Source organism: Azolla caroliniana, unplaced genomic scaffold (assembly GCF_043228905.1).
Source record: "Azolla caroliniana isolate FFs.n. ecotype wild unplaced genomic scaffold, voAzoCaro1.0.p SCAF_13, whole genome shotgun sequence".
Lineage (NCBI taxonomy): Eukaryota > Viridiplantae > Streptophyta > Polypodiopsida > Salviniales > Salviniaceae > Azolla > Azolla caroliniana.
In genome coordinates, this window is record NW_028230448.1 from 17,413,856 (window position 1) to 17,436,326 (window position 22,471).

The 22,471-nt window shown below is 38.1% G+C and overlaps 2 protein-coding genes across 2 annotated transcripts; both read left to right on the top strand.

Moving 5' to 3' along the window:
• Positions 1-11,192: 11,192 nt before the first annotated feature.
• Positions 11,193-14,209, top strand: LOC147856444 (pentatricopeptide repeat-containing protein At3g03580-like). Its single transcript, XM_087329852.1, has one exon. The coding sequence runs from the start codon at positions 11,362-11,364 to the stop codon at positions 13,504-13,506; it is 2,145 nt and encodes a 714-aa protein (XP_087185978.1). The 5' UTR covers positions 11,193-11,361; the 3' UTR covers positions 13,507-14,209.
• A 1,791-nt stretch (positions 14,210-16,000) lies between these two features.
• Positions 16,001-19,350, top strand: LOC147856445 (transmembrane 50A-like protein). Its single transcript, XM_087329871.1, has 4 exons — positions 16,001-16,234; positions 18,249-18,342; positions 18,594-18,746; positions 18,996-19,350. The coding sequence occupies exons 1-4, from the start codon at positions 16,102-16,104 to the stop codon at positions 19,033-19,035; spliced, it is 420 nt and encodes a 139-aa protein (XP_087185997.1). The 5' UTR covers positions 16,001-16,101; the 3' UTR covers positions 19,036-19,350.
• The last annotated feature ends 3,121 nt before the right edge of the window (positions 19,351-22,471 follow it).

Genomic DNA, 22,471 nt, shown 5'->3' on the forward strand with positions numbered 1-22,471 from the left:
GAGATGATAGAGACCATACTTTATTATAAACAATGGACATGCCCCTTACGAATGCACGAGTTCTTTGTGTAAGTTTGACCAGACAACTCGAGAATCGAGATTAGGCCCAACATTATTAACAAAAGGAAAATACTTAGGATTTGATCTCTTTAGAGCTGTGGGGATAAAGTCACAAATTACACCACGTGTTTGACCACGTAAACACCTCATAATGGGGGTCCATGTGTCAATATTAGCTAACATTTACAGCTCTAGATGACTTAGAACACCACTATTATTTTCCCAAAGTGTGGGGCTAGTGATGTGGCATGCTCCAATACTTACAATAGGTCTTCTTTGGTATATGGCATACAACTCAATACACTTATACTCCCATTCAAACAAATCGCATAGAACTTAAGTAAGACAAATTTCCATACTTGGATAGCTAGGCATGATAGCATACCAAATGTCTTAGTGGACAACTCAATGCTCAAAGTCTCATTACAAGGTGTAAAGTGTTCTTCATTGTCTCACCATCGACAAAACCAAAAAATGCTTTACGAATCAGGTGATTGATAATTTCGGATACAATTTTATTTACAAATGGGAGGTGGACCCAAGAATGGCATCAAGTGCCTAAAGAATGAAAAGACATTGTCCCCTCACAAATATTCAATATTGCTTAATATTTTATGCTACTCCGACTATCATGTGAAATCGGGCCAATGCCTTACAAATATCAAGTGTTGCCTTATATTTTAAGCTTCTTCAACCATCATGTAAATTTTGGCCAATGTTTGGGTGCATGTAAAAGACATTGTTCCCTTAGAAATATCCAATATGGCCTTATCTGTTACACTACCTCAACTATCATGTAAGATGCGGCCAATGTGTATGCCTCTTCCCTTACAAATATCCAATATCACCTTACATTTACTTCAATCGCCAATGCAAATTTTGCATTAATCAACTTGTGTCACATCCCATTCTCTAAGATGCATGTAATTACATATAAACATAGCTAGGTTAAATTCAACACAAACAATATATGAAACTCAAGGTCTAAATTATTTTGAAAGTGGAGCCTTTGATAAAATTAATAATAATTTTGTAGCAATGAAGATATCCATGGATGAACAACACGCACACACACATAGAGGATGTATATATGTAAGTATATAATGTGAAAACCAGTTTTTATGGCACACCCTCACATAGTAAGCAAAAAAGTTGCATTGATTTTACTCCTTCAAGGACGTACTCTCTAACATTGCACATTTAACGCATTCATGTTATACGCAACGAGAACCTATCTTTGAACACCACACCACATGCATCAAATATATGTAGGTTGATAACGTGAAAGCGAACTTTTTGACGTACATGCATGCACATTGACACACACAAATAGCGTGCATCTTGCATTTATGTCCATTCCTTCAAGGCCATACTTTTCAATCCTTGCACATTTTACACATTGATTTTTTTAGCTTTCAATCTAGCAAGGAAACTATGGGTGGACCCTCTTATTTTGGCGAGCGTTGGAGAAATTTTATTGTGCTACTTGAGACATTTGGGTGTTGAAAATTCGTCCCATCATAAATGAAGAATTTTCAAGAGTATGAAATGGTTGCTTTATCAACTAATTAAGTCTTTGTATATTCCACCAAACTTGAATAACTTGTTGTAGAATAACTTTGTTTGTCATTTCTTTGGAGTTGTCAACAAATATCATTATGTGTTTACCAACCTAAGAAAAATAATACACATTGATATTAAGAAGATAATTCAATCATGTGATTTGGCATTGATGAGTATCCAAGTCTCCGAAGCATACACCTTTTTAACCATCATCATTATAGCAATTTAAATTCCCTTCATTGTGAACTTTCAATCTCTCTTCATCGTTTCTTACTCATATTTCTTCTTGGTCATTTCGGGTGTATCTACCCATATCACCGAGGGAAAAAAACTTTATAAGCTTGGAAGTGTGTTTTGCTCCATCCATTAATTTTTCTAAAGTTTGGCTCCCTCTTGTATAGTATATATGTGTAAGTTCATGAGCTAAATGTTTCTTTCAGTAAAATATGGAGTTGTATTGATTATGAAAAGTAAAATAAAGCCATAGTAACTCAAACAATAGAGGATTGTGGGGTCATTCATGAGCGAAACATTTGAATTTGTGACTCATGGAACATGTACCTTACAAATTTGATTCGACCAACTCGAACTTGGCACAATCATTTCTTAATATGTTGTTGCTCTTTCTATCTCAAACACATTGATTTTTAAAAGAAATAATTGAATGTATGGTATTGAACAACATGCACATTAAATATGTAACATAATTTCTCTTAATCGTCGAAAAAGTATCGCATTTTTTCTGGGTGAAAATGTGTCTTTGTTGGCAAGCCGCAAGACATTTCGCACATTGCCGAAGTTTTTTGTCACCTCTCTCTCTCTCTCTCTCTCTATAGTAATTAGTAATTACATTACCCTAGTGGTAAGAGTCTTGGGTTTGTAACCAAAATTTCTCACCTCTTTATTACTCTATACATATTCTCTTAATTTACTAGATGCCATTGAGGAATGTAAGAGTTGAAGTTTGAACCCATTTGGGCGACCTTACCAATTAAGCTACATCCATCTAAGCCTCTCTCTCTCTCTCTCTCTCTCTCTCTCACTCTCTCTCTCTCTCTCTCTCTCTCTTAAATTATTGTATTCAACCATTGAGTTTTGGAGAAAATGATGTCTCAAAGTATGTAGTGCAACTACTATTTCGAAATATAAAGCTTTGCTTGTGAAACGTGATTGGTCGAGCTATATCTATGTTCTCAAACACTTTACCACTACATTGACAGGCCCAACACTTCAAGAATTTGAATGATGGAATGAGAGCCAATTGGAGAGCTTTCAATGCAAAATTGATGGTACCTGGAAAATACAACCCCAAGCAATCATGTCCACTAGTTGCGTAAAGTTTACGAAAACATTTTCCTAGGTCCAAAACTAGGTTAGAGGAAAAGATATGATAAAAACAAGTAATTGAAGCACACATAATTGATATTGTGTGTGAGTAGATATATAATTCAAGAAGTTTGAGTATCAAGATCTCCCATGTTGAGAACTCATCCATATAAATGGTGGCCACATGCAACTTGAAAAGGAGGTTGCAACAAATTTAAAGGACAACCTTATAATTGTTTCAACTTTGCCGTATTAAAGTTGATGCATTTGTACACTTTCCCAAACCTCTTTGTAAAGTCCAGCTCATTGTTATTACTCTATATTTGTATTTTTTGAAGTGGCAATTGTTGCACTTTTTGAGTTCAAGAATATGTATCATGTTAAGGCTAGAAGTTAGGGCCGATGATTAAGCAAATACAATTATATTTAACGAAATAAATGGATTAAGGGACTTTTTCCTCCCCACCACCCCAAAGCAAAGGAATCGAAATAGATCTTAAACACCATTTACGTATCATACCATTGAATCTCTCCTACGATCAAACCATGGATGCAAATCCACAAAGCGCTATTGTTAGCCAGAGCCTCGAAACATCACCAAATTTCTCTCTCAATGAGGTTACATACTTCTCATTTTGTACTTGCACGTTCCTAGGTCACCACATGTACTTGCCATTTCGATTGCTTGAAAAGTGCTTCAATTATATTGTTTTTCACTTGGGTGTGACTCCTTCCAATTCTTTTACTATGTGGGACATAGGAAAAATAGAATAGTTGTTAGAATAATAATTATGATTCATCATTCTCTTGGATTATCATCTAACAAACAAGATCTTGATTTGTTGCAAACAACATGATTGAATAAAGGATTAAAAAAACCCATTGTATCAAACTCCAACATTAAACATGAGTGGATCAATGTTCCATCTCCAACGTAAAGGCTTTTACAAATCCTTGATATGTAGGATTTTTAATATACGACTATACAATTCACACAAGGTTATAATCCCTGACATTAGCGTCCTACATTCCTTGGTGGTTGTGACATAAAAGGGTAAAAATCCTTGATACGTAGGATGTTTAGTCTATGACTATTACACAAGCTTATAATCTATGACATTGATGTTATACATTGCTTGGTGGTTGTGACATTGAATGGTAAACAAAGTAGCATTAGAGTTCCACATTCTTGGATGGTTGTGAAATTCAAGGGTAAACAAATTGACAAAAAAATCACAACCATCCAATAATTTAAAAATGACAACAAATTCACAACCCACATTCTTGGATCCATGGCTAGCCTTTGTCTTACACAAGACGGGCTTGGGAAGGATAGTTGCTTCCTTTCCATCTATTTTTTATGTTTTAGCTGATATGCCTTTTTTAAAACTAATGGAAGGATATTTTGTTTGACAAGATTGAGTACCCTCAATGGTGTTGAGAAGGTGAACACTAGTGCAAATGGTTGGACTTGTGTTTTTTTTTTATGCAAAAATGGTTGGCAACGAGAAGTAAACACGGATATGTCTCATGTAGATTTGAGAAATCATTTTGAAGTGTTGCAAGAAGAGGAGGACCTAGCACAAGATCCAAGGAAAACTATTGTTGAAGAGGTGGTAGCATGTACGCCCGACGTCTTGTTAAAAAGTGCAACACTTAGACAGGAATCTACCATGAGCTCCCCTTCCTCCATTGGCAAAAGTGGAAGTATTGGATTGAGAGCAATGAAAGACTGGTTACGTAACGAGAGGTGTCGAGAAAGCTCATTCATCACTCCCAAAATTCAAAAGTTGCAAGAGTTGAGACAAGTAAGTACGGAGGCAAATGTTAGAGTTCCAGTCAAATTTGTTAGGTCAAAAATATTGGAAGGGGACATGCTGGACAAGGGATATAGGTTTAGTTAGCAGGCTCTCACAAGACTGGCGATGAGGTGTTACACTTCCATGAGGAGGAAATGGAAGAAGCTACAAGGCAAGATGTGGTTTTAGGATGTGAGAGGATCAAGGAGGGAGGTTGGGCATGGGCTCGTAGGGAGGGACTATGTCCGTCTTGGGAGACTTCACAATTGATCTCATAAAATTAATCGCGTGGAACATACAAGGGCTAGGCGGCAACAAATGCATGATGGAGAGGAAGAACCTCCGTCAAGAGTTCAAATCCCCAAGCTTTAAGGGGATCCCATACATTTTTCTCTTGCAAGAGCACCATTTGAGTACGAATAGAATCTTGAGTATTGCTTGGCATACTTTTTGGTTCCCAACTTAGGGTGAGCATGGTAGAAAAGGGGGTGTTTGTACATCTATCAAGAATAATTCGGATATTATTGTTGTGGGCGAGGGCACCATAGTGGAGGGACGTGCCATCTATGTGACTGTCAGATGGCAACAATGTATCATTAGAATAATAAATGTGTACGCGCCCAATCCGTTAGCGATGCGGGCCCTTTTTTGGAGGCAATTGGCCACTAGCCTGCCGATTGTAGATGCGTGGATCCTCACAAGGGATTTTACCATGACTTTGAACACATAGGACAAGGTGGGGGGCATGCATATGGTGGTGCAGGGGTCCAAGTTAGTTGCATGGGATTTGTTGATGGGCAGAATGGGTGTGAAAGATTCTTGGTATGTACTAAAAAAGCCTTGGAGCTCGCTAAGCTTCTCAAGAGCAGGTTGTAATATAAATGGCTTTTGTATGTCTCGCATAGACAGAATATACATAAGCTCAGAACTGAAAAAATATGGCAGCAATGTTGAAATCATCGCAGGCTTGACTTACTCTGATCATATGCTGGTTAATATTATGTTGGTCAATCAGAGGAGGAAAAAAAGGGACTGCAACTTGAGGATTAGCAGTAAACTTTTTGAGGATGTGGAGGTGGGAAGGAAGATAAGGAGTATATGGGAAAATAATCCAGTTGGTTGTGGTGCACTGGATAATCTTCGGGGAAAGATTATTGAAACTTCAATATATTTGCATGAAGTGACTAAAAATAGAATTGTGAGGTCTAAGGAAAGAGAGGTGAGATTAAGAGGATCGATAGCGGCTGCCCAAAGAATGCTTTAGCAAAATCCCAAGCGTCAATGGTCGAGATCAGGTCTTGAGGCTGCTAAAGAAACACTACAACGGTTGATTGTGTCTAGAAATAAGATGGTATTCAGGAGTTCAGCAGCATGGTGGAACATGAACGGGGACAAGGTGAACCAACAATTTTTTAAGTATAAAAAACCGAGAACAAATGGTAGCTACAATCCTAAGCTGATTAAGGAGGATGGTTCATTGTCAGAGGATGTATCGGAGATCATGGAGGCAGTCACAACTTATTATAGTGGGCTACTCTCATATAGTTATAGTCTCCTTGAACAGCCTTCATTGGCAGAACTTGTACTGGAGGGAATGCAACCAAGAATTTCAGAGGTTGCACAAGTTAAGTTGTTAGGGCCACTCTTGGAAGAGGAGGTGTCAGACACTTTGGCAAGTATATGTAGCACGTCTTGCCCAGGTGTCGACGGATTATCAAAAGTTTTTTTTGAAATTTTTTGGGAAGTGATTAAGGTTGATCTGGTTGCTGGTCTAAATGAGGCATGGGATGTTGGGTGCTTACTTGAGCATTTTAAAGAGGGGTTGATATTTCTAATTCCTACGGTACATGGTATAACGGATGTGAGGCAATGGAGACTGATTACGTTGCTCAACACAATTTATAAGATTTTTGCTAATGTTCTGGCAAAGAGGATCAAACCTCACTTGCATGCGCTAATTAATGTTGGACAAACAGGATTATGATAATAGATGTATAATTGAAAATGTGTTGACCTTTTGGGAGGTGATTTCCTTGGCAAAGAAAATCAATCAACATATTGTATGTCTCATGCTTGACTTCGAGAAGGCATATGACAGAGTACAATGGCCTTTTTAAGACAAAGACATGGAGCGATTAGGACTACCTTCAAAATGGATATCAGGTGCATTGGCCCTTTACAAAGGAAGCTTGAGTAGGGTGTTGGTGTTAGGGCATCGGGGCCCATCAATTCCATTATGTAGGTTTGTCAGGCAGGGTTGCCCGTTGGCCCCCTATCTTTATTTATTTATTTCGGAGGCTTTTTTTTTTTAATAGACTGGATGCAGGAATACGGGGATTAGTTGTCCCACATGCTTGCAAGGACTTGTTGGAATCCATGTATGCAGATGACACTATGCTCTATCTGCAAGGCAATGATACTAATTTACAACAGGCCGAAAAATGGATTGAGTTGTTTTGTAAAGCATGAGGTGGGAAAATTAACTCGAACAAAAGTAGAGGGTTTTGGGTAAGTCCAAACCCATGGCCGCTTTGGAACCCTAATGCTGATTTTCAATGGGTCCCTAATGGAATGGTTGTTAAATATTTGGGCTTTTTGGTGGGAGTTGAGATTCAGAAAAATCACCAGCTTGAGCAAGTGAAAGATAAAATTGGAAAAAAGCTTCGGTTATGGGCATTAGTAAAGCTTTCCCTTGCAGGTAGAGTGGTTGTGGTAAACCACATTTTGTTGGCCACCATGTGGCACTCGTTGGCATGATGGATGTTAGACAAATATTGCATCAAAAACATTAAAGCAATGGTGAGAGGGTTCCTTTGGTCGGGTAGAGACCATGAGACAACGTCAGCTAAAGTGGCCTGGAGTTGTTTGATGATTGATCAAGGAGAAAAATCAGGGTGGACTTGGGCTGGTGGATTTGATTCACCAAAGTAAGGCTTTACTTGGTAAGCTCATGGTGTGAAGTCTCCAACATGGACCAGAATTGTGGAAGTTGCTTCTTAGGAACAGAGCTGAACTGTGGTGTCTGAGGAACGGCAGCCCTTGGAAGGCAAAGAAGTGGTGGTTATTCAATCTAGGCCTAAAGTCAAAAGAACTGACTAACATGGAGGATAGGGTAGCCCGCACCATAATGAGGGTCTGGTCAAGTTTAAGAGGGGTTGGTGTTAATGTAGCCAAAAACGATGGAGGAACAACTATGACAACCACTATTTTGGAACCCCAGGATTAGAAGTGATGACGATATGATGTTGGGCAGAAAAAATACTTGCCATGGGGGCAAATGTTAGGGTACAATGTTAATTCAGTAAGAGACTAGGAAGTTTTCAAAAGGAAGAGAAGGGAGGGTTTGGTTGGTAATACTAGGTTTACTGGCAGGCTGGAAAAGGTGACCCGTTTGATAGATAAGGTTGTTGATGGTCTAGCTAGGCCGAATGAAGAAGAGGGGGTCTGGTTTGGGTGGTTTTGTAGGTGAGGGTGATGCACAAATTATCCGTGGCAGGTGCCCATCGAATGAGTATCGTTTGTGGGGCAACCTAAGTGCTTTGTCAGACAATGGCCAGTGGTTGGTAGTGTTGGAAGGTAAGAAGTGGCAAGTAAACCCGGACCCAAGGAAGCTTGAAACTGATTGTAAACTTTGGATAGTTGACAACAAGCCCATATCTGATTTGGATTGGGATCCACTAGAGGTGTGGTGATAGAAACCGGGAACAGACAAACTGGAAAGGTTTTTCGAGTACAGTACTAAGCTAGGAAGGCAAATCATTGGCTCCAAATCAATGGGCGCTGCTCTAACTCCCAATAGTTGGAGGGATAAAGGAATATCTGATGACTTGTTGAAGTAGTTTTGGAGGAGACTATGGGCGTTCGATATGCTAGAAAAAATAAAGCTTTGGTTGTGGTTTCTTAGTCATAAAGCGATACCAATGGGAGAGTGGCTGAGGTGTCGTGGTGGTGAGGCTGGTTGCAAGATATGTGGACACCCTTTGGAATCAATCCCTCACTGCTTTTGGAATTTCAGAGAGGCTATTAGCATTTGGGATAGAAGTCTTAGGATAGTGGTAGCATGCGGTGTGAATGGGAGAGTTGTATGGGGGTCCTTACAAGGGCTGAAGTTAACAGGGGAAGGCTGGGCTGAACAGTTAAACCCCCACGGTCATGGATTTATAGTGCAGGGTGGCAAGGTATTTCAACGTGCTGGAGTTTGACCTGGCACTAACTCAAATTTTTGTGAAGCGATATGGATGATGGTGTCTTGTTTATTGGTCTGGCACAGTTGGACCAGGTGTGGTAAGTTTGTTTTTCATTAGCAAAAGCTCCCTAGCGGTGAGGTGTTGTTAAATATCTAGATCGAGCTGGTATCTTGATTGTGGGGACGGTACGACTTGATTCATGGGGAATCTAATGTAGCTGAAAGAGCTCGGTCAAAGTTCTTGCTGAAATGGGGTAGTTCTCCTATGGTGGGCAGATCATCATCAAGGTCTGAATGGAACTACCAAGCACCCTGATGGCTGTTTCTGCCAATGGCTTCCATTAGTGACTGGGTGCTGTAAATATGTATAGATATGGTACAAGTTAATTACTAGGTTATAGGAGTTGTTGGGATACTTTTGTTGAAAATGAGGTGGGGACTATGACCACTTTGGTGAGAAGGCCAGAGTGAGGGTTGCTGAAATTTTGGTGGTCTATGATGTACTTTGTTTGCTAACTAATGCGATGTAGTGTTTTTTTTTGGGAAAAAAAAACTTTATATATATATACATATATGTATATATATGTATATGTGGCTTTTTAATCTCTTTTCTCTGTGCTACAATCAAGGATACTCTCTTGTTTTCTTGACTAGTTAACCACTCAATCTTTGCTAGATTCCTATCCTTATGTTCATCCATCATCTCGTTGTTCAAAACTCCAACAATTCTTCCCTAGGCTCGCAAAGTGAGTGATTAGTTCTTTGTTGTTTCATGTGAAAGGCATTGTGAGTCAAGTCCCATAGTTCCGCCATAAGTATGTGTAAGTTTGAACTAGATATAGCGAAGTTAATTTTTGACACTTGTATAGTTTGTCCATATGTATATTTTATACTCCAAAGCTTCTGAACAAGAAATGTTCAAAATATCACCACTCTTTTCAAGAAAATTATTTCTAAGGAGGGAGAGTGTTAAGCATTTGCCAAACATTTCACCTCCTATGCTATGGTCTCAGTGACCCCTTGGAGATGTAGGACAATAAAGAGAATGAGCTACACATTGCAAAAGGGTATAAAGTTAATATCTATAAATCTTTATACCCTCCCAAATCAGAAAGATACATAATTATAATAATGTTAAATAACTATAATCCTTTTGTTGGGTTTCTTTCTCATTATACTCATAGGGCTAGGGCTCAAGCTTAAACATTTTGTTCTCTCTTAATCATATTCCTAATATTTAGCTCTAAGCTATACCTTTTTATCTAACTCAGTTCGTGATTCTTTAAGATGATTACTGGAAGCTAAACCATGTTGGTGAATTCATGTGTCTTCATTCTCTAAGGAGCATCATCAAACATGGTAATTTCTCACGTGTTTAATTTTGGCATTAATCGTGTGAATGTGATTAAGTCATAGAGTACGATTAAAGATTGCTCGAATATATAGGTTATATGTCATTAACTAATAGTGGCTAACACCGGCTCTCCCCCATCTCACCAATAAAAGGGTAGACACAGATAAAGTTATCAAGAAGACCCAAGTAGTAAGTAGTATCTTGGTGATAACACTGGAATACACTATAGAGAGTAATATCTTAATACCAATAGAGTGAGTGAGACACAATTTGAGGGGAGCCCTCCTAGGTGTTCAACTTGCATTGGACTTGCCCAAAAAGACTCTCGACAATGCTTCGAGAGAATTTGAGCCTCGAGATTCAGATCATGTTATCTCTTGAAACTACAATAGAAGGGGGCATTAACATCAAACAAATTTCAATGAAAAACATAACGTTAAAAGTCTCGAAAAAATGGGCAACACTAACCCAAATGCGATGCACTGCTTGCATTTTTGACGGATGGTACCTACATTTCAATGCAATCCCCCCTGAACGAGTTCTCTAACTAATTGAATGGGTGATGGCGATATATTCCATGGCTCCACAATCCTTGAAAAGATATACAATGGCGGTGTTTAGTCATTGATCCAAAATGTGTCAATGGGTATTTCTAGCTAGCTATGCATTAATATAGTTTGATCAAGGATTTCTCATCCATTAATTCGGTTTCTTCACACAGTTGAAGACATGGGTCCCTTGTTGCAGTGTAATGTCTAAACATTTAGCATAAAGTTTTATAAATGTGTCTGTATCAGTATGTATGCATAGGCCAAAATTAAATGGATTGTGGGTGGGAAGCATGGCAATTGCATAGCATACAGATTGTTTCAAAACTTCTGGGGGAATCCATGTTTCATTATTGAGAATCCATGGCAGATGTCATGTGCTCAACCCTTGCCATTCAATTGGTGTCATCTCCGGGATTCAGTGAAAACCTAGTTAGATTTTGAATGGAACCTGTAAATGCATATATGTTATGTGCCCATCTCTGAAGGTGGAAGCCATGCCTCAAGGTTTTGGATGATTGATTGATGCAGAGGAAGAACCCTTACACCAGAGGCCTCATCCTCTCTCTTCTAAAGGACTGCACCAAAACAAAGAACCTAGGCTCCACCAGGGAAGCTTATTCTCTCATTGTCAAAACAGGGTTTGATTCAGTTTCCTTCTATGGTGACCATCTCATCAGGAGTTTGGCATCATGTGGAAGCTTCTGTGAAGCTCACCATGTCTTCAGTGTCCTGCCATGTAGGACAGTGCACACCTGGCATGCCATCATGTCTGCATCTACGAAGCTCGGTGATGGGCACTCTGCCCTCATGTTCTTCGATCATATGTCCAGTCAAGGAATACGCCCAGACAAGTATGTGCTTACATGCTATTTCAAGGCATGTGGCCTTGTTAAAGATTTGCATAGGGCCATGATCATGCATAATGTGGTGATGACTGGTGGCCATGATTCTTCAGAGGCTGTCGGAAGCGCTCTCATAGATATGTATATGATGTTCGATCGGATAGATGAGGGCTTGCAAGTCTTTGAGACTTTATCTTGCCGAGATGTCGTCTCATGGGAGACAGCGATCTCAGGATTGGTGGGGAAATCTGATGGCCTTCGTGCCATAGGGTTGTTTGAGAAAATGCTCAGAGAGGGTGTCAAGCCAACCAAAGTTGGGTATTTCTCAGTGTTTAAAGCATGTAGAGTCACTGGAGCTATTAGCTATGGTATGCAGATACATGCGCTTCTAATTGAAAATAACGAACAAATGGATTCAAAGGTTGCTAACACCCTCATTGACATGTATGCCCGCAATGCCGGGAGCCTCGATGATGCGTATAAAGTATTCATTTCTGTTCCTGATCGAGACATCATATCGTGGTGTGTAATCATCGCTGGATATGCACAACATGAACATGGGCTTGTTGCTCTTGGCTTGTTCAAGAAGATGCTTACCGATGGTGTCAAACCGGACAAAGTGGTGTTCCTTTGTGCGTTGAAAGCATGTGAAGGCCTGGAATCGCTTCGGCATGGTCAAATGATTCACGATCTTATTGTCCAATTTGGAATAGTGTCAGATGTGGTACTAATAAATACCCTTGTAGACATGTATGCAAAGTGTGGGGGTCTTATAGAAGCACGTAGACTATTCGATCAGTTACCAAACCCAACTGAAGTGTCATGTAATGCTATAATTGGTGGGTATGCACGAGATGGGGATGTAGAGCAAGTCATGGAGATCTATAAATATATGAAAAAACTAGGATTGGAACCAACAATAGCCACATACATTTTGATGCTTAAAGCTTTTAAGAGCATAAAAGGCATTAAACAAAGTCGAACAATCCATGCTGAAATGATCGAGAGGAGTCTTGAGATAGATTTAATGGTAGGAAACACTTTAATGGATGTGTACAGTAAGTGTGGATGCTTACCTGAAGCATTTAATATCTTCCAAGGAATGCCGAGCCATAATGAAATTTCATGGGGCATCATAATCACAGCCACTGTCGAGAATGGATGTGATCTTCTTGCCCTTTCATGCTTCAATGAGATGTTGAAAGAGGGTACTCAGCCAGATAAGGTTACATTTTTAAGTATATTGAAAGCATGTGGTCACATAGGGGCCATAATGCAAGGAAAACATATACATGGGAAAATCGTGATAAGTGGTATTGAGCAAGATCAGGCCATAAATAATAGCCTAATAGATATGTATTGCAAATGTGGAGGTATACTTGAGGCAACCAAAATCTTTGCATGTCTGCATAGTAGAGATACTGCTTCATGGGGGATGATGTTATCAGGATGTGCATTATATGGATCCTTCGATTTATTAGGCAAAAATCTTCGAGCAATGCAAGATGAGGGGATAAAGATGAACAATGAAGTGTTCACGAGCATTCTCTCTACATGTAGCCATGCAGGCATATCGGATGTGATGAACCATACATATTTTCAGCATATTTATGGAAATTCTAATGACCAATCTAGTGGTAGTGTGGAACATTATAGTTGTGTAGTAGATAGTCTTGGGCGTTTAGGGTATCTTCAAGAAGCGACCAACTTGCTTCACACAATGCCGATCACACCCAACAATGTTTCATGGATGGGCTTGCTTTCTAGCTCGAACACCTATGGTAATCTGGGGTTAGGAAACACATGCTTTGCTCATGATGTATAGGGAAACATTACAAGTAATGTGGAACGTTATATTGTGTTATAGATAGTCTTGGGCAGTCCAAGTATCTTCAAGAAGTGATCAGCATGCTTCACATAATACTGATCATAGCCAACAAAGTTTCATGGATGGGATTGCTTTCTAGTTCTAATACCTACCAAAATCTGGGGCTCGAAAACACTTGTTTTGCTCGTGACATATGTATAGGGAAACTCTAAAAGTATTTATTGATAGAGACACAAATTGCAAATTTCAAAATTGACAAACATTAAAAGTAGCATGGAAGGTTATAGTTGTGTTATAGATATTCTTGGGCATTTGAAATATTGTCAAGATGTGATCAGCATGCATCACATGATACACAACAAAGTTTCATGGATGGGCTTGCTTCTTAGCTCTAACACCTATGGTAATCTGGGGCTAGGAATACCTATTTTGCTCGTGGCATATAGGGAAAAACCCTAAAAGTATTTATTGATAGAGACACAAATTGCAAACATCAAAATGGATTCATCAAGTGGAGACATAAATTTTGGGAGCTTGAAATGGATTCAATGGTAGAAACATCAGTTTCACCGGTATGGATTGGACTGAAATTTTCGTAACAAGATCGTGAGTGCCATTATTACATAGTGCTGAAAAAGAGGATTATAGAGCAAAACAAGTGATTTAAACAACATTTCAAAATTCAAGAAAAACTTTCTTAAAATTAACACCCAAATGTCTATTTGGTTGAGTGAAGCCGTGGAGTTGTGATTATAGTGTGTTTTTGAGGGACGTAAACATTGTTTTCTTGTTTTTTGTTTCTTTTCATTCATGCAATGGCAAAATGAAAGTAGCAAATCATTATTATACATAATAGAGAGACAACCTTTTGAAGAGTAAATTTGAGAAGCAAAGATTATACATGGTGTTAAACTAGAAACATGAAACACCTTTTACAATGAACATGTATGTGAGCAATGACCATGCTTTACAATGCTTTATCCATTTTCTCCATTGGACATGATGGTTAACAAAAGTGGCAACCTTTTACGTGAAGTTGTGTAGCCTCATAGTAGTGTGGTGAATTTGGCTGGATACGGGCCCATTAATTGATGGACATGATTACCTAGATTGCTAGATTTTGGATAGTTATGGTGTGGACGTAGATCTAGGGTTCGATCAATATACAAAGCTCTAGAAATGTTGTAGTTTCTTCTTTTGCTAAGGGACATATAGTAAGCAACAAATTACAAAAAGGGGATTCAACTGCCCTGTTTTCACAAATGGCTCCACTGACATGAAAAGTGAGATCTAGAAAATGAGTATCTTAAAGATTTAATACACTATGAATATGTAGCTAGATAGTATCAGTAGACAATGTTTTGAAATGAATATAACCGTTTTTGCATATCAATCTTTTCAATAGCTAGATAATATGGTACTTCCCTAGTTACATGAAGAAGGGAAATAGAATGAACTAGGTTGTGAAGGTGAGGTCAAAAAGTTTTAAGAGTTTTTTTTGGGTTTGATAGGTTAGTAAGCACTTATAATGATAAATTTATTTGAACGAGGAACATCAACAGGAGGATAAATTGTGTTGTGGAACCCCATATATAGGGATTGGATTTTCGTTTTTCGCATCATATATGATTATGACAATCAACTAAATTGATCCCAACGATGCACAAGGGATATATTGTGGTTTGTAAACTCATATATAGGCATTGAATCTTCACTTTTCACATCATATATGATTATGACAATAAACTAAATTGATCCCAATGATGCCGCACAAAGGGACATATTGTGCTTTGTAACTTCATATATTGGCATTGAATCTTCATTTTCCACATCATATACGATTACAACAATCAATTAAACCGATCCCAACGATGCACAACATATGCTTTAGAAAACAACACTTTTCCCTCAATACGGCTAAGAATGCCAAATAGGCCGAAGCCCAAGTATTCCAATGAGCCAAACCCCAAGTATTTGGGGCCCGATTACTTATGCCCTAGAGGATCAAAGAGTGGCCAATCCAACAAATAAAAGAAAAACCTCCAAGGGTATGCGATATAATATACATAAAATTAAGAAGCAATCTCTCTTTGTCCTTCTTCTGACTTATTTACTTCTCTCTCTTAGAGAACTACAAGATCAGTATCCCGAGGAGCCCAGGAGCATTCTCCGACAAATAAAAGAAAAAACCTCCAAGGGTATGCAATATAATATACCAGGGGCATTCTCCGACAAATAAAAGAAAAACCTCCAAGGGTATGCGATATAGTATACATAAAATTCAGAAGCAATCTCTCTTTCTTCTTCTTCCGACTTATTTACTTCTCTCTCTCTTTCAGAGAAAGAGAACTACAGGATCAGTATCCCGAGGAGCCCAGGGGCATTCTTCGACAAATAAAAGAAAAGCCTCCAAGGGTATGCGATATAATATGCATAAAATTCAGAAGCAATCTCTCTTTCTTCTTCTTCTTCTGACTTATTTACTTCTCTCTCTCTCTCTCTCTCTCTCTCTCTCTTTGTGTGTTTGTTTCAGAGACAGAGGAACAATAGAGAGGAGGATTGTCTGTTTGTTCTGCAATTGCATCCCTGTCGATGGAGTGGTCTGAGCTATGGTGCATCTTTGGCCCTGGCCTCTCTGGGGCTTTCTTTGGAGCGGGATGGTGGTTCTGGGTGGATGCAGTGGCTTGTAGCTCTTCCTCTGTTTCTTTTCTTCACTACTTACCAGGTAAGTATTTGAACTAAATAGAGAGAAACAATAACAAATATTTTTCTCCTTCTCTGTTATTTTTCTTTCTCTTCCTTTTGTTTCAGATTTATGTACCCTTATTGTCATGAAACAAGGGCATACCATAGTCAAATCTTCTATAATCCACCGTAAATTGTTAGATCATGGCCCATCAAAACTATATATATTTGATCTATTTTATTATTTTTATTTTGGCTTTGGATATTTTCTTTGTCAAATACTTCAAATTTCTATTTTGTGTTCTTTGTTTTCATATGAAAAGCTTAATATTCTTTAATTCTTTATTAATGCAAATGACATGTTTTCAAGATCTTGATCATGACCCATGTTGGTTGTTAAGAGCATGAGATACTAAAATCAATCTTGCAAATTATCCACTATAGAATTCTCTCTAATAATACTAATAGTTATAATGTAAATCTGGGAATCAGTTTAAGAGCATGATATTGAGGCAATTTCTTTCTATGATCCTCCGTCATGGATTTTAAGATCATGACATACTGAAAAATCTTGCTGTTGACCCACCAGTGCTTCTTAGAGCATAGTTGAAAATATTTTGTTATCGATACTATGGGGAGTAGACTAAAGCCTTAGAACATGCCTGATCAGCAGATATTTGTGCCCCATAACATTTTCCTTATTGATGATTTGATATAATGTGTGATCAGAAGAGGAATGAGGCTATAGGAAATAGGTCCAAATTGGTGGATATTCAAGCCTTGTTAATAGTGTGCGAATGACACAATTAGAAGCTGAACAAGGCTAAGGATAGGCCCAAGGTCCAAATTGGTGGATATTCAAGCCTTGTTAATAGTGTGCGAATGACACAATTAGAAGCTGAACAAGGCTAAGGATAGGCCCAATCTTGTGGATTTTCCATTAGTCTCATGTCCGTTGCACGGGGGTTGGTTGGTTTGGTTAAACACCCTTAATTCATTTTTCTCTCAATCTCTTATTCATGTGCTCAGCATTAATACAATCTGTGATGCAAAGTACAAGATTAGGAACCTAACCCTCCAATGTCTACTCAAATGATCGGCTCATAATTACATCATTAGCACAATGTTACAAGACCTAAACATTTTCTGATCAAGCCTTGATTAACTCCTAATAACACCATTAGCGAATGTTAAAGATGCCCAAATTATGCACTGAGCATTATGTTATACCTTGGTTGTTATGATAACCGATCCTAAGAAAGCTTAGCCTCACCAATAGAGTCTCGACAGTGTCTCAAGATGCCACAATGAAGGAAGTAGCTAGTCCCCTTTACATAGCTCAAAACCTAAGGCTTCCACACCGCCACATGTTCCCATGTGTCTTATCCTTATGGGTTTGTTCCAAATCCTAGGACAAACCGGTTTCCCGACTATCCAACCATTAACCCATTAAAATTAGCTATAGAATTAGTTCATATTGTATGCCTATAGCACTTTGGTTTAATTAATTTTCTTTAATTATGTTAAATGGACGAGTTAGAACCAAATCTTTAATAGTTGCCCATCACTTGTTGTGAATAATCTCAGGGTTTCAGTCCATTATTAATTTGATCCCTCTTGAATAACTTGGGTTTGCTGTGTGTTATAAATCCTCTTTGATCGTAACACAATGTTTTCGGGAGAGAAAAAGTTTCTATCTTGGCAAATGAGGGTATATCAATGAAGTCATGTCTAGATATGTTTTTCTTCTCTTGTATTGTGTCTGACTGCCATTTATGGCAATTGAGGGCCAGAATTGAACTCCCAACTAAGTGGTGTAAAGAGAAAAAATCATCTTAGCATATTACCTTTCTCAGTTCTTGTTTTGCTTATTATTATTATTATTGCATTTGGCAACAACCAGCAGTTTGTACAATGAAAGAACATACCTCTTGTGTTTACGAAAATGATGAGAAATATCTTCTGGCATAAAAACACCATCGTTCTGTCAGAGCTCATGCATTGTTCTTCTACTTTTTCTTCATATCAAGAGATTTTCTTTGGTGTTTTGCTAGGGATTTTTGCTTCGTTTGCAGCACTGATGTTCAATTGTGTTCGGAGGGATGAGATCCAAGATTACTCTCCATATGATGATGGTGAAGGTTGCAGGTATACTATTTAACCTTTTAACCACAATCTGTTCACTCTCTCTCGCTCTCTCTCTCTCTATATGTATCCATATCTATATCTATATCTACATCTATATATATATATGTGTGTGTGTGTGTGTGTGTGTGTGTGTGTGTGTGTGTGTATGTTTGTGTTGGTCATGAATGTCTGGATAAGGTCGATGCACATAATCATGCTATAGAATTTGCTTTCTTTTATCTGTCTTCTATTAAAATTGGAAATTTTCATAGGACAAGGACATGGCTATTTCTGGCCTATGTAATCTCCTTTGTGTCGCTTGCGGGATCTGTTGGATTGCTCATTCAAGATGCACTGGTTGATACTGCAGCATCCACTTGGACCGGGGTAGCCGGTATACTACAATGTGTATCCATTCTGGCAAGGCAAGTTTCTATTTTCGACTGCTAACTTTTGGATATTTATGAATATACCCTCATCTTTTCAAAACACTAGCTTATGAATATTTCTCTGTATAACGAAGTTACAACTACGAAATGGTATTCTGGTAGGTTTTGAAAACTTAGGGAGTATTCTCGTCAATAGGCAAGTTTGAAACAAGTGTTTTTCATGATTTTGCTTGCATAAAAGATTATCTGGAGGTTTCATATATTTGTCTCTTTTCAAGAATGCAGTGGTTTGATATATTGGACGTCGCGAACTGGAGAATATTGAGAGTCACTTGTTAGAGACAATTTTTGCATATAGTTGGGATGGTGCTCGTCTTGTGTATACGGAACCATCCCGTACATGCATGCATTTGTATATTAATTTAACATGTGCTTTGAATGTGGAAGAAAAGAAGAGATCGTTATAAAAAGTTGGAATGTTTAAATACCAGTGTAGATTTTAACAGCAAATATATATATCCAACCATTCCAATCGGCTATTTTATTTGTCTGGTGTGCTGCTTCTGTATCACAGTTTCTTTTGTAAAAACCATGTTCCAATTAAAATTTCCCATGGCATGGCCTTCCCAAGTTGGGATTTAAAACCTTTGCACTCCTTGTTGATGGATATTATTTGGAGTAGTCAATTGATTCTATCTGTGTGGTTCAACAATACAAACATATAATTATCCTATGTATTCAAGAGTTCCATATCATGATGGGGGCTATGCTTACGGATTTTTAGGATGCTGTATTGATTTTGACGATGTGTTTCACTATTAGGGTAATAAATGCACGTCTGCAAATTGTCCAAGACAAAAGCATGTCTTAATACAAACTTGTTGAATCCATGTGTTTATCCTTTTGATACTAACTTATAAAGCAAGCACTCGTTAAGAGTTGTATCAATTTATATAATTGTATTAGAATTCTGTGACGACAAGGTCAATATCTTCTTTACTATTTGCATGCTTCTACATTTAAAGTATCATGTGTTTTTTTCTTGGGATGTTGCATACTTGTAATTGCAGTGCTGTTTTTTTTCCTTGACCTCTTCTCATATCAATGTATCAGAATGATGACCTAGTGCTGTAAACTGTCACAGTCATGGCTTGAATAGAGAGATTGTCTACAAAGATGAAAATACCTATTTCATATATTTTGAGCATAATCTGAAAGATTAACCTTTACATGCATGAGGGTTATCAAGACCTTATTGCGAAAAATTACATAGACTGATGCAAGCCAGGAGTAAATTAAAAAATAAATTTATGTTTGTCATGGAACCATATTTCTAGCGTAGTGTCCTAAAGGGAAATCTTATTGTTTTTGCTCTATGTTTTGTGGAAGATGTGTCTCTATTGATGATGTAAACCCTTCTGAAGCAAGTGATAAATATGCATGATCTGAACCATCAAATGTTGTGTTAAGACTTGAACCAGGTTGCAAATAATGAGTGGGCTTTTTAGAATTGTGAAAGCAATGATTGCAACAAAATCAATATTATCACATGGCACTTGAACTTGAAATGTGTTCTGTAACAAAGTTCCAGCAAAAGTGTTGGCAACATCTTTGAAAACTTGTTCCATATGTTTCCTTAGTAAATACAGGTTTATATGATTTATTGAACATCCTTGGATTGCACATTTTTTCGAAGATAATATGGTTATTAGATTGTGGAATCCCAACTTACAATCAAATGAAGGGTGAATCCCTGCAGCCAAGTCTTTTTGTTTGGTATCATGTGCATGCTTCAAATTTGAGGTTGAAAGGCATTTTCATATCTTCTGTTGTTTTCAGTTTCTTTTCCAAGAGCAGCAAATGCACATCCCAATCTATGTATAATTAATCCAAGCTAATATGATGAAAATTGCAAAAAGAAAGCATAGGCTATGATTATCATTGTGTATGGTAAGAATAAGCAATGTTAATATATAGGTTGATTTATGGTTCCAATTTAAAAGATTCATCGCTCTACCCAATTGTCTTGTCAATAAGAGAGATTGGCTCAAATTTTGATTTGCAAGAATTACTCTCAGTCCAATTAACCTTCCTTGGATGAGGTCAGCTTGCCTTTGATTCATTTGCATAGATAAACATAGGAATCCTTATTGATTTCATGGCTCCAAACTTACAGAGGATCTCTAACAAAATTTATTAAGTGCAGAAAACCCTAGCCCCCCAATGCTGAAGGTGTTATGGAGTTGGTGCCTATGTATGATAAATAATTATGTTGGGGGGGACTCACAACATCTAAAATCTTTGAACCTTGGAAGGAAATGCTTTCTGTCACTTTTGTGTTTTGGCATGTAATGTCTTGTTTCCAATTTAAGTTTGAAGCTTAGATAACAAAATGACTCCCAATTCCCGATAGACTGAACAACAAATTTTGCTTATTCTCTCATCAAACCCTCAACTACAACAGATCTTTCCTTTTGGATGATGGTTGCTGAATCATCTGTTGCCTAAATGCTCAAAAAATTTGTGGTACACGCGGATGATTGGAGAAGAATCCTTGAGAAAAATATGCCAATCCAGAGATGTTGTGGCATGGACTGGGATTATCTCCTCATACATGAATCTCGTATCATTGCTCAACTAGCTCTTACAAGGGTGTTTAGATGTGGGGGCAAGAGAGGAGGTTGAGCAGCAGCAGGGAGCCAAAGGAAAAACACAGGGGTATGTGAGTAATTTCTACTACATGTGGAGTTATGTTTGAACCTTTGCACCTCTCTTATACAACCCATCTTCAATGACCATAAGGAAATCAGGGCTACTTCGGTCAAGTAAGTTACTTTCATTCCCTTCTTGTTTTTTGTTTAGGCATAGGTGTATTGCAGAAAAGATTTTCTATTAGCTTGAGTATGTTCTCATGGAAATGCCCATCATCTTATGCTCTGGGATAGCATCTCGTTTGTCATCAAAATGCCCATCACATATGTTCCATGATTTCCATAGTGATTTCCATATCAATATACCCCCATCATCTTACATTTCATTCTTGAAATACCTGTCATTACACATATCATCATTTGAATGCCCCTCATATGCTCTCCATGGCTGCCATCTTGTTTCATCATCAACATGGCCATCATCCATGTGTTCTGGGATTGCGCCTGGTTTGCCACTGAAATGGCAATCCTCCATATGTGATAGGATTACTGTTTTGGTTGTCGCCAAAATGCCCGTCATGATATGTTTGAGCATCGAAATGCCCATCATCATATGTTCTAGGATAGACATCTTGTTTCATTGTCGGAAATGACATCCATCATACGTTTCATCACAGAAATGCCCATCATCATATGTTCTAGGATAGACATCTTGTTTCATTGTTGGAAATGCCATCCATCATACGTTTCATCACGGAAATGCCCATCATCATATGTTCTAGGATAGACATCTTGTTTCATTGCCGGAAATGCCATCCATCATACGTTTCATCACGGAAATGCCCATCATCATATGTTCTAGGATAGACATCTTGTTTCATTGTCGGAAATGCCATCCATCATACGTTTCATCACGGAAATGCCCATCATCATATGTTTCACAATCTCATATTGTTTCTTGTCAAAAGCGCTTAGGATTTTATATGCGTGCTTCGTGTTGTCATCTTGTTTGTCATTATAATCATATATAAGAAGAATTTTCACATTTGTATGTGTATGATGTGCTTCATGTGGGAAACTTGTCTCTTTGGACGTTCCATTGCACCTATG